This window comes from Castor canadensis, chromosome 7 (assembly GCF_047511655.1).
Source record: "Castor canadensis chromosome 7, mCasCan1.hap1v2, whole genome shotgun sequence".
NCBI lineage: Eukaryota > Metazoa > Chordata > Mammalia > Rodentia > Castoridae > Castor > Castor canadensis.
In genome coordinates, this window is record NC_133392.1 from 62,086,802 (window position 1) to 62,102,610 (window position 15,809).

Here is a 15,809-nt window from a genome sequence, read left to right on the forward strand (position 1 = left end):
GCCTAGCATGTGTGAAGACCCAGGTTCAATCCCCAACCCATCAAAAAGAAGAAAAACTAGCAAGGGCCACACACTGCTGGGGTGTTCTGACTCTCGGGGACAAGAGTGGACCTCCCTGCAAGAAAGCAGCATACCTCAGTGCTGTTGTTCACAACCAAGTCGACCACCTTCTTCACCACGTACTCACAGGCTTTGCAGAAAACACCGAACTGGGCTGTGACCAGCTGCTCCTGTGAAGGGTGAGAGGACAGCACTTTAATGTTGGGACTTGTGATAACCCACAGGGACTCAGAGACCAGGGTAGGTCAGTATCACACTAAGGGCACTGCCTACCGAACTTGCAATTACATGTGACTTCCTCCCAATGTCCAGGTACAATTTCCTACTGTTTGTTTACAGTGGGGGAGGGCCATCACTCTTCCCAGTCCTCCACCATCACCACTCCCTCCACCCCCAAAAAATATAAAACCCAAGAATCCATACTTTAGGAGGTGGAAGCAGCACCCCTCCCCCAGCCCTGAAGGGCTGTCCGTATGTGCCTAGTTATAACCATTTTGTTATTCTGTGTTCATTTTGGGGAGGTGGATGGTGGAACAGGAAGAGAATATCTACTTTTAAAAGTCAGACATAAACACATTTTGGATCTGCTCTTGACTTTTCAGTCTCATTACCCCCCAACACTGCTGTTCTAGAATCTACCTTTAATAAAGCAATACTGTTAGGGAGACCTTTCTGTGAGAAGGCAAGCATTCTCCACCTCCACTGTCCCTTACAGCAGGCACCAGCTCCATGTGTCTACCAAGCACTTTTGAAATGCAGCTGGTCTCATCAAGCACCTCAAGTCTTATTTTTGCTTAATTGTAAGTAGTCACACATGGTTGAAGAGTCCAAGCTACAACTCTACTGTTTTTACTGTGAAATGGATAGGGGAGGAGGGCAGGAGGCCCTGCTTCCCTGACTCCGTCAGATGTTCAAACCCTTCCTGTGGTCACACACACTGAGGATGCAGAGGAAACAGGACAAGGAAACAGCAGGCAGCCAGATGACATGGACATTCTAGAAAAACAGGCATGTACACATGCCATTATGTAAGGTGTCAGGCGGACAGGATCCTGAAGGGGCAGAATGCCAGTCCCATGAACACAGGGCATTAATTCCCCACAGTCCTAGAACTTGCCTGGCCAAGAAGAGATACTGAACACAGATTCATTAGAAGATGAAGGAGTAGATAATCTTTACCAAGGGAAAGGCTCTGGGGAAACATACACACCTGCACAAATAGGTGCAGGTGTAGGCCCAGCGAGGACTCTGCACCAGTACTGGGCAAAGAATTATGGAAGTAGTATTAACTCTGTCTTGGGCTACAGTATAGGGAAGGACCCAAAACAAGCATTTGAAAAGGTCAGGCTGCAGCTGGGTATTGAAAAACCATGATGAATGACAGACTGAATAACCATAAACTTGCTTCACCAGGGTCTCTCACCAAAGAAACAAATGTTTTACAAACAGCTGGGCATAGGCTGAGTCATTACAGGGGTACCTGTTCAATACCTAGTGGTTTCAAATGCAAACGAGCTGGGCAGGGAACCAAAAAAAGCATGTGACTCTAGGATGTGACAACATGGAGTAGCAGCTAGCACAAATCAATGACACCACATACCTCCAGAGGATCCACCAGTTCCAGGGCAGGGATGACATTCTCAGCGGCCACTCTGGCAGGGACCAGAGTCTGCATGGGCACTTCCTTGACCTCATCACAGAAGCCAATCAGCACACAAATCTCCTTGGGTTGCTGAAGAGAGCACAGAGCCACTGTCAGACACAGTCTGCACCACTGCCCTCATCCCCCCTCACTAGACATCAAAGTTCCCCAGGTCAAGGCTGACTCCTCCTACCCAGGCTGGTAGGGACTCCAGATTCAATTTAGAAATGCTCATGTCCCAAACATGGAGCACATGTACCAGTTACAACTGGGGGAGGAGCCCATCAGGCAGAGCCCGAGGCCTCAGCTGCTCCAACCTGGACCATCATAAGGAACAGAGCCTCCCACCAAGTGTTTCTCAGCTCACTCTCTGTAGAAGCAAGCTCTTCCATAAATTAACAGAAATCCCAATGAGTTAGAAATAAAACCACACCGGATCTTTCAGCAGCAGGACCATTTAAAAATGATACATTTAAGGGAAATGCTGGCTTTTTTATAAACCACATTCTGTGTTCACAACTGCACACAGTACATAGACACAGGAGAGCCCAACCCCCATAGCGATGAGTCATTTCAAGTCACAAGATCTTCAGAACGGTGCCCTCTCACCATCTAGACACCATGCCAGAGTTGGGACAGCCTGACCATTACAAGGGCCAAGAGCAAGACAAATACTTGTGTGAACAAGTGCAGCCAGCCCCAGCTCAGGGCCTGACCAGTCTGCCTCCCACCACCAGGCCTGCAAGAGTGAAACAGGACTGCTTAGGCCAGCAAGCTACACCATAACATGCCCACCTTCTGCCATCAAGAGCACTCTAAGTAAGGCTGAGGGACTGGGAAACGTGTATCTCAAACTCTGTCTGGTACACCTTAATATAGGGGAGGGCTGGGGATGTAGGCAGTGGTTTTGTAGTTGTGTAGCACTAGGCTAGACACCCAGTACCACAAAAAAAGGGGGGAGCAGGGACAGAACGAGGCTGAAGACACAGCAAGCTTTTCAGAAAAATAGATACTGAGATTCAGGAGGCCGATGGCTGCTTTTGTCTCAGGATCAGCTTTGTTCTGACTCCAAGGCAGCTGAATTTGGTGAAAATTCAGGCCCTTCAACCCAAGTCCTCTCCATGAAACTTCAAGATGCCTCCCAATATCTGTAACTAATCCCAGAGTGGATACCAATGCTTGGAAGTGGGCAAGTGGGCAATGCTCAGGACAGCCCCAAAAGGGCATTGGCTCGGCTAGTATGGACTGTGGTATGGTTCCCACAGCATGTCAGCCAATGTGGCTCCAGATCCCAAAGGAGCCATCACCCGGAGAGGAGAAGCCACATCGAGAGGCTGTTTCCAATTCTCTGGGTCAGCAGCCGGGACGGGCTAAGGCGGTTTGCACCTGATTTGCTCATGCAGCAGAAGCATTTCTGGGGTTAAGAACATAGCACTGAAGACATGCAATGCCCACTTGCATTGTGACAGACACAAGGTGTTGCACCCAGAGCCAGGTCTCCACTGAAGGAAGCTCAGGTGCTTCTCGGGCCACCCATGGTTCCTCATCACTGGTGATTCACACATGTGCATGCCATGTGTCCGTGTCCAGAGCACAAGGCTTCATTTTCCAGTCCCTGAAGGGGAAATGATTCCTCAACACCTCAAGGGCTGAATCTTGGGAAGGATGCCTAAAGCAGAGGGGGACCACCCTTGCCTTTCACAACCATTCCTTGTATCTGTCAGAGCTCACCACGCCAGACCACAAAAGTAAAATAAAAAAAGAACAGAGTAACTAGAAGAAGCAGATTACTACTACAAGCAAATTCTCCATCACATACCTGATCCTGCTGTTGAACAAAAAACAGGAAATCGAAGTAAAAATAAGAGAAAGGAAAGGAAAGTTAAGAAAGTTTAAACAACAATCAGGCAGTTAACCAGGCATACAGATATACAGAGTTTAAAGGACACAGGCTGGCAGTCTGGTACCTTGCTCCTATGAGCTTATGGGGCCCTGAAAGCTGCTCAGGCCTTTGAGGGATAGGCCACACTGTCCAACAGGTGTGTGCACTATCCCTATGTCCAATACCCAATCATGACCCAAACACTACAGCAAGGACCCCAGAAAATGCCACTCTGTGAAAGAGTTCCATCCCTGGAGCCTGACCCCACCCAGCCTTCCCCACAGGTTGGCTACCTGGACACAGGTCTGCCAACAGAGAGGAGAAGAGGTAAACAAACCACCTCTCTCCACTGCCCAGGCTCAAGGCAATCTACTCCACAGCCAGATGGTGGCCTGGAAGGCAGATGTGACAATGTATCAAAAGGCTTGTGCTGTGACTAGGAACTGCAGCTTCAGTTATCCTCACTAGGGGGAAAACAACGATGGGCACAGATGTATGTAGCTGGCTATGAGAAAGTACATCATTCCAAGGGCAAACCTAAAAACAATCTAAACATCCAGTCACAGGGGACTGGTTATATAAATTGTGTTCTACTCACATGGTAGATTAATATGCACACATAAAAGTCATGTGTATAAGAATATTTGATAACCAACCTCTTTTCCAGTGCAGAGGTGGAGACCTGGGTATGCGCAACATTCAGCTTGACCCATGTTAATACTGCTTTACAAGAGGTGTTGAAGACTGCTATTGTCCACGATGGCCGAACAAGTGGAATTCATGACTCTGTCAAAGCCTTAGACAAGCGCCAAGCCCATCTTTGTGTGCTTGCATCCAACTGTGATAAGCCAATGCACGTCAAGGTGGTAGAGGCCCTTTGTGCTGAGCACCACATCAACCTCAGTAAGGCTGATGACAACAAGAAACTAGGGGAACAGGCCAGTCTCTGCAAAATTAACCAAGAGTCTGCCAGGCACCAGGGGCTGTAACCCTAGCTACTCGGGAGGCAGAGATCAGGAGGATAGTGGTTCAAAGCCAGCCCAGGCAAATAATTCCATGAGACCCTATCTCAAAAAAAAAAAAAAAACCCTTCACAAAAAAAGGGCTGGTGGAGCAGTTCAAGGTGTAGGCCCTGAGTTCAAGCTCCAGTACTTAAAAAAAAAAAATTGATCAAGAGGGAAAACCCCATGAAGTGGTTGGCTGCAGTTGTGTAGAGTAGTTAAGGACTAGGCAAAGAAATCTCAGGCCAAGGATGTCACCAAAGAGTACTTCAAATGCAAGAAATGAACAATTAAAAAAACGTGGCTCAAAAGAAAAAGAATATTTAATGATCAACATACTTTATAGGGAAAAATGCAAAGTAAAGTATAAAGTAGTATATAAAATAGCACCTCACTGGTGTTTTCTCAAACCCCAAATGATTTTTGATCAGGGAAATATCCGCATTTTCAAAAAATTTCTACACAGTACTTATTATGAGAATAAGGAAACACTTCACTATGTCACTTCACAGTGAAGGCTAAGGTACGTGTCGTTGTAAACTGCCTTTAAACACTTTTGCAAGGCAGGGTTTGAGAAATGATCCATAATAAACCACTGTGCCTGGATGGGCTATTTGAGTGAGCAAAGCAGGCAGAAAGTAACACCAGACTCTGCGTGTCATAAGGTCTTGTTGCTCAGGGAGCACAAAATAGGAGTCACTGGGTTTCAACAAAACTATTTGCAAAGCAGGTGGCAGGCCACAGTTTATAGACCCCATATTCAAGACCAAACTCAACAACTGTACATCAGTCTTAATGTTGAAAGTCAGCATGAGAGGACACCCTGCAAGGTAGATCTGAGACAGCCAATGCCTGCTCCTGGTCAGAATGCCTTCTGATCAGTCAGCTCCATCTTCCATGATCCCACTTCTCACAAAGGAATGAATGTTCCCTGCCACCTGGACACATGGAATGCCGATGCAGGAACTGGAGCTTGGGTAGCAACTGCAGCCAACTCCGCTTCAGGGCACAGGACCCCTCTACCAAGTCAGGTTCCTCCCCTCCCCTCTCTGAACAAACACACAGCCCAACAGCAATTCCCCAGCCTGTCTTCGTGACAGGACAGACTACTACTACCAGCATTACAGCCAAACACTAGCACTCTGATGGCACGTGCACAGGCAAACAGGCCCTAGGCTGCTGCAGGGCAGTCCTGGGATCAGCTGGGGTTTGGGCTGAGGCTGCAAGTACAGCCTGCTGACCAGGATTTGGTTCGTTTTGGTCCAATTCAGTACTCTTAGGTTAAAAGGGGGAAGCTAAATCATGTAATTTAAAATGCTGGAAAACAAATGCTATTAAGGGTTCTCTTGCCACCTACCATATGCATCATCATCTGGACGGCAATCTCGGAGTACTGGCTGATATAGTTCTTGCACTGAAGAGACAAACAGGTTGTTAGGCACGCTGAAAAACCATGCCAGCTTCTTCAACGCCAACTGCTGGCTACTAACCAAAGTCCCTAGAGTAGAATTTTGTGTCTGCTCTGAACAAGTTTTAATAAAATAAAATGATAATTTGTTTATCCTACAATCTACAAGAACTGTGTGGAGAAGGTGTTTTGAAAACACTTACCAAAGTGTCATGAGATTCTGTCCTCCTCTCTATTTTATGGCCCAAACTTGCCCCAACATCATACATCAATCCCTCTGTCTCAATGTAAAGAGAATGTACCTACAACATAGACTACTTAGGAACCCAAGATTACTTCCCAAACCCATTTATACATGCTCGCACAGGGATACAAAACTTAATGATTTTCAATGCCTGTTTTCATATGAATCTAGATATTTCCAGTCGATCCTCAGAGAATAGCTTCTGTTCTAATTGAGTGCTTCGTTGGTGAAAAAATCAAGGGTGATGTGACAGCCCTGAGAGAGGATTTATTTAGGAAATCAATTAACATCACCATTGCAAACTTATTTTAATAAGGGTTTCATGATTTAAGATAAAAATGACTATAGTGATGTCACTGCCAGCCCTAAAGAGAGTTAGTTGACAGGTGCCCTCAGCTCCCAGGGCCAGTCATTCCCAGCCAGGAAGGCTGTTCCAATTCTAGGGCACAGAGTTACTACAACTGACTTTGCAGAGTGCCGGTTGGGCAGGTTCTTCAGGTGGTCTGGCACTAAGCTGGCATTTCAGCTTTGCATGTCCATTTCATGAGCATGGTAAATAACCAGAGTAAGGTCCAAGAAACGAAACTACTTAAGGAGCTAACAAAGTGGGCTTCGGAGACTAAGGAAGGTGTTGTGGTGAGTGTTCTGCAACTCAATTTTCCTGACAATCCCACTTCCTGTGGGAAACAGGCTTAGAATTGTGAGCTACATAAACAATAGCCATGCTTTTAAAAACAGGATTGTAGGTGATTCTAATACATTTTGTAGGTGTTTCTCATACATATGATGATAGGAATTAAAAAACAATCGTTAAGGAAAGTGGTCTTCTGCTATCTTGTCCCAAGAGTTTTGTCACATGCCAGATGCAACTGGTGAAAGTATACCTACAGCAGTTAGGAAGAAGGAAAGAGATTCTGTGAACTACTTCATCCTCAGAGCAGCTGGTTGCAACTTAAAACAGCACCCCACTGAAGTAACAGGTCATACTTCCTTGGCTCCCCCATTCTGCCTCCAGAGCAGAGACGCAGGACTCACCATGTCAGCCATGCCAGGCCCCAGGCGATCACACTCCTCCTTGGCATGCTCCACCAAGCCCTGGACAAAGGTGGAGTTGGTCCTCACAGCGGTCTGGATGTCTGTCACCATGTGCACACAATCCTGGCAGACGTCACCATTAGCCTACAGAGAAGGCAGATACAGGATGCAGCTGTGCAGCTATGAGGGCTCTGGCTCCTGGGCAAGCACCTTACCCACCCACAGCCGCAGCATCAGGGCTGGCTACTCAGCAGGTCTTACGGGCTAGGTTCCCAATCTCATGGGCGTTCATTCTGGTGACAGTACTTTGGGGACAGGAGGGGGAGGTCTGGGGTTGTATCTATAGTAGAGCTTGCATTTAGTGTGTGCAGAGTTCTGGGTTCCATCCCCAGTATCAAAAAGTAAGGGGTTAGATGTTTGCATATTTTAAATACCCCATTCTTTATAAACTGCACAGTGTAACACATGAAGGCTGGTTCAGCTTCAGCTTAGAAGCATGCACACTCCACCTCTTCTCTCCTAGGTCATCTTCCGTGCATGCACACAGCCTTCTCATTGACATTTCACTCACTTTTGGCTGGGGCTGGCTTTGGGCACCATCCTGAGGGTACAGGAGTAGGGGGATATTGGCCATGAAGGGTGCCACCATCCCCGTCACATCCACTTCTGGGATCTTATTGGCCTCGAGCTGCTTCTGATGGTTCAGCTCTGCCAGGTGCTTCTGCAGAGACTGGCAGAGGTTGAGTGCAGAGCACACCTCCCCAGGATGGCTCTGGTGAGGAGAAAAACCCAGCTGTGAGTCCCCTCCCCGCAGGAGAGCAAGAAAGGCTACCAGGTGCCTTTGAGCAGTTCCTCTCCTCAAATACCTTAAAAAGAAACATACAACTGAGTTGTTTAAATTCAAATTGCTCAGTTTGAAAACTATAACCCATGTTCCACACAGCAACCTCCGGGCTTCCCAAATGTCACCTCTGTTTACTATCAATTCTTCCTGAAAGGAAGATGGCATGAAGTGTCAAGCTAACACACCCCACTGGTGTCAAAGACCTTCCACAGGACTCCCAAGTTCTCAGTTCTTACCATTGCAATGGTTAAAAGACTTAGCCAGAGGGAAGCCATTAATCAGGTGCCACGTTAGCTTCAAAGCTGAAGGAGGTTCATGAGGGGGTCTGGTTCCCATAAAATTAGAAGAACAGAAGGAACCAAACTAGGATATGGTCAAATAATTGTGTGGATTGTGTTTACTCATGCTTATAGATAGCAGCCAGTGTCTCACTTCTGTACCTTAGCTAACAGTTATTGTCTTGCTTCTATACCTAGGCTAGCTTGCTTCGCAAAGATTGCCAGACAGGATGTAGTTTTTGCCTTTATAAACCCTGCAAAAGGTTAGAGAGGGGCTGCTTTGAGTCCCAACGACCTGTTGGTCATAGCAGTCACCAGCTGGCTAATAAAGACTCTCCCTTAAAGTCTTCTTTGGGTGGTCATGCTTTGTTTTACCTTATAACACCATGACTCATACAAACGCCCACCTCAGACATCTCCAAATTACCCCTAACACTACCCCCACCCAACCTGCTCCTCCCCCAATCTCAATTTTAGCAAAAGACTCCCCTATCTTCCCAGAGAGCTAGAAGACATTCCCAACTCTCCCCTCTCCTGTACATTCCCTCAATTGGCAAGGCCGGAGCCTTCACTCTTCAGACACAATGGCATCTACAATCCCCACCATCACTACCACCATCTCCTGACAGTGTCATAGCCTCCCAAGCATCCTGTCTATGTCACTACTGCAGCTCCCAACCTCGGGGCCTCAACCAAACCCTTTAGAAAACATAAGTACAATGTCATTCCCCACCTTGCCATGCTCCAAGGGCTTCCTGCTGCACATGCAATCCATGAACATGGCCCAGAAAGCCTTGCATGATATGACCCCTGCCTTCATCTTCCTCACCAAAATCTTGGTCCTGTCTGGGCACATTCTGCCCACTGGCCCTCTAGTTTCTTAAGTACTCTCCTTCCTCAGGGCCTTTCCAAATTCCACAAAGTTGGCTCCTCATTCACTGCTGAAAACAGCCTCTGGCACATGACGTGGGTACAGTACATACTTGAATGAAAGATGAGCATCCTAGTAACTGAGCCCAAAGGACAGTCTCTGAATTATTCCCTAACTCTAAACTCACAAAAGACCAGGCACTGGTGGCTCACACCTGTAATCCTAGCTACTCGGGAGGCAGAAAACAGGAGTTTCAAAGCCAGCCCAGGCAAATAGTTTGCAAGACCCTATCTTGAAAATATCCATCACAAAAAAAAGGGATGGTGGAGTGACTCAAGGTGAAAGCCCTGAGTTCAAGCCCCAGTACCACAAAATAAATAAATAAATAATAAAATAAACTCACAGAAATGAAACTATGTGTTTCCTCAGAAGGTCAAAGACCTGACAGGCATTATCCAGTTGGTGTCTATAAATGTTATGCAGCAATTCCACAGCCCCACTTGCCACACCCATTTGCAGAGGACTCTGCCAGATATTCCAGACAGCGGAACCACATGAAGAGATGGTGACAAATTCAAAAGCCGTAAACTCACTTTCCATTTAATCACCCTGCTCTGTGCTGCTACTTCCTCTGGGCCCTGGAAGAATTGGGAAGGAAGAGCCTGTTCCCCACCACCTACCATTTCCCCTTTAATCATGTCCAGGATGACAGGAAGATAAGAGTCAACTGCTTCCTTGCATGAGGCTGACAAGCTGGGGTTACGAAGCCAGTCACAGGTCTTCTCCAGGTAACTGAGGATCTCCTCCTGCAAGGAGCCACAAGGCAAGGTTCACGATCAGGAAGGCTACTATCCTGCAAATGGCTGAAGGCAAAAGACCCTCTAGGTCTCCAGAAAAAGCAAGCTTGGAGAACAGCCAACACTCAGGGAAAAGGACTGTAGGAAGCTAGTGGTTACCTGTGGCTCTGTCAGCTCAACAGGCAAGTGTGGACACAAAAAACTCAAAATGAAAACTTTCCCCCATGGTCTGACAGGCACAGGGAAGTGTGAGTAGACATAGCCACAGGCTAACCAGATGCTAATGAAATGCAGTATGAAGTTCCAAATACCTGTGGGTATTTAGTATTTGGTCCTGAGGCCAGCAGGCTAGGCCCTTTCATTTTTGTACAGCCTGGGGTAAAGAGCAATTTTTACATTTTTAAAAAAGTGTTTTTAAAAATGACTGGCCAGGCATGGTGATGCATGCCTGTCAACCTAACACTCAGGAGGACTGAATGCTGAGGGAGAAGAATCACTGAGTACAGCCTGGACTACATAACGAGACTCTGTCTTTAAAAACAAACAAAATGGCTGACAGTTTGTGGCCCCTAAGACCTAAAATATTTCCCACTTGGCCCTTTCCCCGTTGGGCCTAGACCAGTCTTCTATGGACCCCCAGAACCATAGCTCTCCTAAAAAAATCAAAGCCTGTGCCATAGTCACCCCAACCCCCAGCAGCTCACCTCAGTGGCATTGTCTTTCAGCATGTCTCCGGCTGCAGTGACGACCTGTTTACATATGTCACATGGAAGGGATTTCTAAGAGGAAAGGACATGAGGGAGAGAGATCTGTATTTGCAGGATAGAATTCACACCCCACAGAGATGAACCCCCCCCCTCCCCACCACCACCAAGCCCTTTTCCTATTCTATCTGACCAGGGCTGTGATCAAGGCCACACTCCACTGTCATATATCCTGGTGCCTGACAGTGAGGAACTCTAGGACACTATGGGGAAGGACAGGTATGATATTCATGAGGGGTAGATAAACTTTTCTTATACCCTCTCCCCCTCAGTCCCCTGCTCAGCACACAATGCAAGTCACATGAATGCTCACAGCAGCTGAGAAAATGGGCTCAGAAGATAAAACTACCATCAATCATATCACAGAATAATAGCTGGGGCAGCAGGGACTCCAATGCCAATCACTGTGCTTCTGCACATTTCCACTGGCTCCTCAACTACTTTCTGTTCCTGGTCAGTGCTGTGCGCAAATCAAAGACACTCGCCAAGACCAGTATCCTGACAAGCCTGGCCATCACCCAGCCTAGGAAACATGGAAATTCTAGTTGGTTCTCAAAGGCATGCACAGGCTCCAAGCTCCCTTCTTTATGTCAACTTATTGAATGACTCTGGACCAGTGGACAAGGAGCTAACATGTCTGGATGAGAGTAGGGGCACCTGTGAACAAAGGTGCACTCAGAAACTAATTTGAACCTTCAGACCTCCTCAAGCTAATACTGTGCATAGGGCCATAACAAGAGAGACCTGGGCAGCCCTGAGACCACCCAATCAAGAGTGTCCTAAATCCCTCACTCAATACTCATTCAACTTAGAAAGAGGAAGCATTATTCAAAACAAGACTGAAAGCAAATAAGAACTCAGAATCTAGTTCTGAAAGCAGTATTATTTCACCAGATTTTCTTCCCTTATGAAGGTATGCTAGTGATCACTGACAACTTTGGAACTCAACTCCATTTGGTTAAATGCAGCCTGTACCATATGATAACCAACACAGCCCAGAGTGAGCCAGGACCCATGTGCCTTCTGCTGGTTCAGTCAGCAAAGTCCAGTCCCAAAGGTTCAGGATACAGGAAGAAGGCACACAAGGTTTTTCATCTCACACGAATTTACCAGAGCCATAAATGAACATGCTGTATTTACCATCACCTAAATGAGAAATCAGTGGCATCTTTCCCAGTGTGGTCATAGCTGGAAACAAAAGTTTAAGTAGCAATAAAGCCCATGGTCTCAGTTAGTGGTCTGCTTCTTAGGGAGGAGGGAGATCAAAAGGGGAAAGGGCCTGAAAAGCTCAGCATATACTTGTGGAGTGAACAATAAATGCTGGGCTGTGCCCATTTGCCCACACTGCAGACCCACTGGCCACCATTTAGGATACAAAGGGAATCTATAAGAAGGCCCAGAAGGCAACTCGGACACGCACAGTGACAGACATGGAGGCCCTCGTCCCAACTCTGCCACCAAGAGCTGGGCAGCCTCAGGGAACAGGACAGGACCTTCCCTTCTTTGAGCCTCCATTTCCTCTGTGGTGAATTAAGCACACCGACAGGTCTTGCCTGCCACGAAGAGTCACCAAGGGGAACAAAGAAAACCAGGTAAGAGAAAGTGCTCTTGGACAGGTGGTGAGTTACAGAAGACACTATGGGCCAAGGCACAGACCAGGGAACCCAATGTGGGGCTGGGAAGGGCGCTTACCACCATGGGCTTGCTCCAGACGGTCTGTTGGCAATGCTTCAGGGCCCCACAGTCTACTGCCGTCTTCAGGTCCTGGCACAGTACTGCTGAGCCCCCAGAACATTTTTGCAGGTCTGGGACAGGGCCAGTGAGAGCTGAAAGGAAAATAGGCATGAGGGGTGGCCCGCTATTCAACAAGCTGGCACTCCTCACTTCCCCAGAGTTAAAGACAGCCCTGCCTGTTGGCTGGGCCCTCCCCAGCCTACGAGCACAAAGCGTATGGCTGGCCTTTCAGGAAGCAGGGCAGTCACAGTCATGGTACTGGAAGGTCTCATTTTATCCTTTTCACTACTTTAAACAGTATCTTTGAGTCCTTAAAATCTTTTTATGGTTTTTTGTTTGTTTGTTTTTGCTATTGTTGTTTTGGGGTTTTTGAGACAGAGTATGGCTATGGAGCCCCAGGTTGGCCTTGAACTTTCAATCCCCCCACCTACAGGTGATCCTTAAAACCTTATTAAGCCAGCCTGAACTACAAAAGGAGACCCTGTCTCAAAAAAAAAGAAAAATTTTTTAAGTCTCCGTTAAGTAATGAAAGCAATAATAGAAGGAAAACAGTGACTAATAGATTTAAATATACAGAAAATCTTAACCTTCTATAGAATGTAAAACTATAGAATGAAAGGGTTTTTTTAAACCAAAAGCAGCAAAACACCAAGGACTCTTGAAGTTTTTCAAGCAGAAGAGTACTTCTTTTCTTTTCCTAGGTGTGTGTTTCATTTGTTTGTTTTGACAGTACTAGAAATTGAACTCAAGGCTTCTAGCAAGTAATCTACCACTTCAGCCCCACTCTTCTCTGTTTTCTGAGACAGGTTTCTGCCTCAGCCTCCACAGGTGTCTGTCACCAAGCCTACCTAGAAAAGCACTTTTATAGATCTATTTCTAGGGACTAGGAGGGTGTGTAGCTCAGTGGTAGAGTGCTTGCCTAAAAGGCATGAGGACCTGCATAAATACTTAAATAAATACATAAATAAACAATCCACTGTGAGTCTTTGCACATAAACAAGTTTAACAGTAGGAAATAAAGACTATATAATCCACTTTAGTATCACAAAATGAGCACACGTCCATTCAAAACCAGGTGAAAGGCCTTGGGCAGAGCTCACACACAGAAGTGCTTAGGGAAAAAAAAAAAAAAAAACAGTGGAGACCAGAGAATGCAAGTTAAAGCAACAGTGTCCCATTTTGAAAGTTAAATTAACCAAGAAGGAAAAAACTTATGCCAGAATGGCATGAAGGTTGTAATAAAAGATTCATTCTTCTACAGCTGATAGCAATGTGACTGGTAAGTACTTTTCAAAATAAATTAACATATTTCAAGACTTACTAGAGGAAAAAAAAAATCCCTCTTCAAAAAGCATGCATAGGTCAGTGGCAGAGTGTTTGCCTAGCTGCATAAGGCCCTGGACTTGAGCGTTCCAGCACCAAAGAAAAAATAATCTAGAAGCATACTTCTGCTTCTAGAAGGACATTAAGAACTAGAAATTTAAAAGGCAAAATGTATAAGCATGAATGTATTGAATGTCATTTACAATACTAGAAACAACAGGCTATAACTTGAATGGCCAAAAACAGGGAGGAAAAAAACCAACAACATTTTACTGATATTTACTGAACTGTTATGCAGCTGTCAACTATAAAGATGTACATCAAAGAGGAAAAAAATCAAGAATATATAATTATACTGGAGTTGTATAAAGACAAGAAAATAAACCAAACAGGATGGCTTGCTGCATTATTGTGCTTTTAACTCCGTGTGTGTGTGTGTTTTAAAGTTCACAAACTGCCTTGAGAGTACCTATGTTTCTTAAAATAGGTATATGGTAACCTTGACCTCAGAACCAAAGAATGGGAGAACCCTCAGATTTATGACTCACCTCTAACCACTTACATAGCTAAGAAAGGACAGACTCTATCACACCACACACAGAAGATAGCGTGATGGCATGGGGCCAAACTCCAGCAGAACCCGAGCAGGGCTGAACCATCTTTATTGTAACTAGGAGACATCTGGCCCAAGTGTCTCCTAGTTAGTGTCAGAAGAAAGCCCCACAGCCACCCAAGATACTCAAGAGTCACACCATTTTACCACACAAGCCCAGTGACAGGATACCCCAGTTCTAAGTGCCTGGAGCACTGACACACACTGCCAGTAGGTTCTTCCTCCAGGACAAGAAGGGAATGACATATGTCATTACTACTTCCACAAGCTATGCATGCAAAGATGATCAGACCAGATCATCAGCCCCCCTTCAGACATCAGCAAATGGACTCATTCATCAGCTACCCCAGTTCCAGCCTTCCCTGTGCCCAGGGAGCCAAATTATAAATAATAAACACAAGTGCTTCACAACCTCCACTGCCACACTCCAGAAGCTGTTGGTTTGGACTCTGGTTTCTGTAGGGGAAATGTGCCAGATTCAAAAGAATACCAGGTTCTCCAGATGGCTCACACAAGTTTGGTTAACCCACAATGTGGCCAAGCTAGGCTGGCACCAGGTGCAGGGATGGGGGCAGGGTAAGTCACAAGGGTAATCGCTCTGGCAGGTGTGGGACAGGAGACCACAGGTGGCCTTCCCAGGTACTGGCTCCTAGGACTTCTGAAAGGCACTCAGCAAAAGACACTGCCTGGTTCTACCCAATGATGGACAAGATGGGTCTCTGGGCAAAAGAAACACACAGTGGTGCTTGAGGAGCCAGAAGCAGGCCTAGATAGGAACAAGCAAGGAAGGCAGAGGCAAGTGACCACCATTCTCCACACTTACCAGTGCTCAGTCAGATATAACAGTGACCCAGCAATGTCTTAAACCATCTCAACCAGAAACTGGCTCCAACTGACCAAAATCTACCAAGTTTCTGGGAACACAAATCACTATCACAGGCCTGAGCCACAGACAGACTTTGTAGGTGTTTCCTCCTTCTAAGACATGACACACAATCATTTTCAACCACACCTTGTGGTTTATTTTGGCCAGGCAATTCTAGACCAAAAATAATCTTGGACACTGGTTTGTGTTAGCTGATTGAACACTGTCACGTTCAAGTCCAAAGGTTACTGTCCAATGACCACCTGAATGAGGTAAAAGGTATGCACAGTGGAGATCTGCACAGCTACAGTCATCGGGTTCCACACTGAAGTCCCCCCTCCTAGAAATTCAGTTCAAGCAAGACATCCCCATCCATCTCTAGCCGAAAGCCAAATTTATAAAGATGATCTTGTCTTCATTACCAAAGGGAGCTGAAGTGCCTGCTGAT

General features: G+C 46.2%; 2 protein-coding genes across 2 annotated transcripts in view; one reads left to right on the forward strand and one right to left on the reverse strand.

The window, feature by feature from the left end:
• Window positions 1–15,809, reverse strand: part of Psap (prosaposin) — a 34,451-nt gene that overhangs the window by 3,871 nt on the left and 14,771 nt on the right. The window contains exons 2-9 of the mRNA XM_020162219.2: window positions 12,519–12,652; window positions 10,767–10,841; window positions 9,946–10,071; window positions 7,844–8,044; window positions 7,273–7,416; window positions 5,943–5,999; window positions 1,661–1,792; window positions 135–230 (exon numbers count right to left, since the gene is read on the reverse strand). Of these exons, the coding sequence (XP_020017808.1) occupies window positions 135–230; window positions 1,661–1,792; window positions 5,943–5,999; window positions 7,273–7,416; window positions 7,844–8,044; window positions 9,946–10,071; window positions 10,767–10,841; window positions 12,519–12,652 (965 nt within the window). The remainder of the gene's footprint in view (window positions 1–134; window positions 231–1,660; window positions 1,793–5,942; window positions 6,000–7,272; window positions 7,417–7,843; window positions 8,045–9,945; window positions 10,072–10,766; window positions 10,842–12,518; window positions 12,653–15,809) is intronic.
• On the forward strand, window positions 3,776–4,573 carry LOC141424663 (small ribosomal subunit protein eS12-like). Its single transcript, XM_074077937.1, has 2 exons — window positions 3,776–3,911; window positions 4,257–4,573. Exons 1-2 carry the CDS (start codon window positions 3,776–3,778, stop codon window positions 4,571–4,573), a joined length of 453 nt encoding a protein of 150 aa, XP_073934038.1.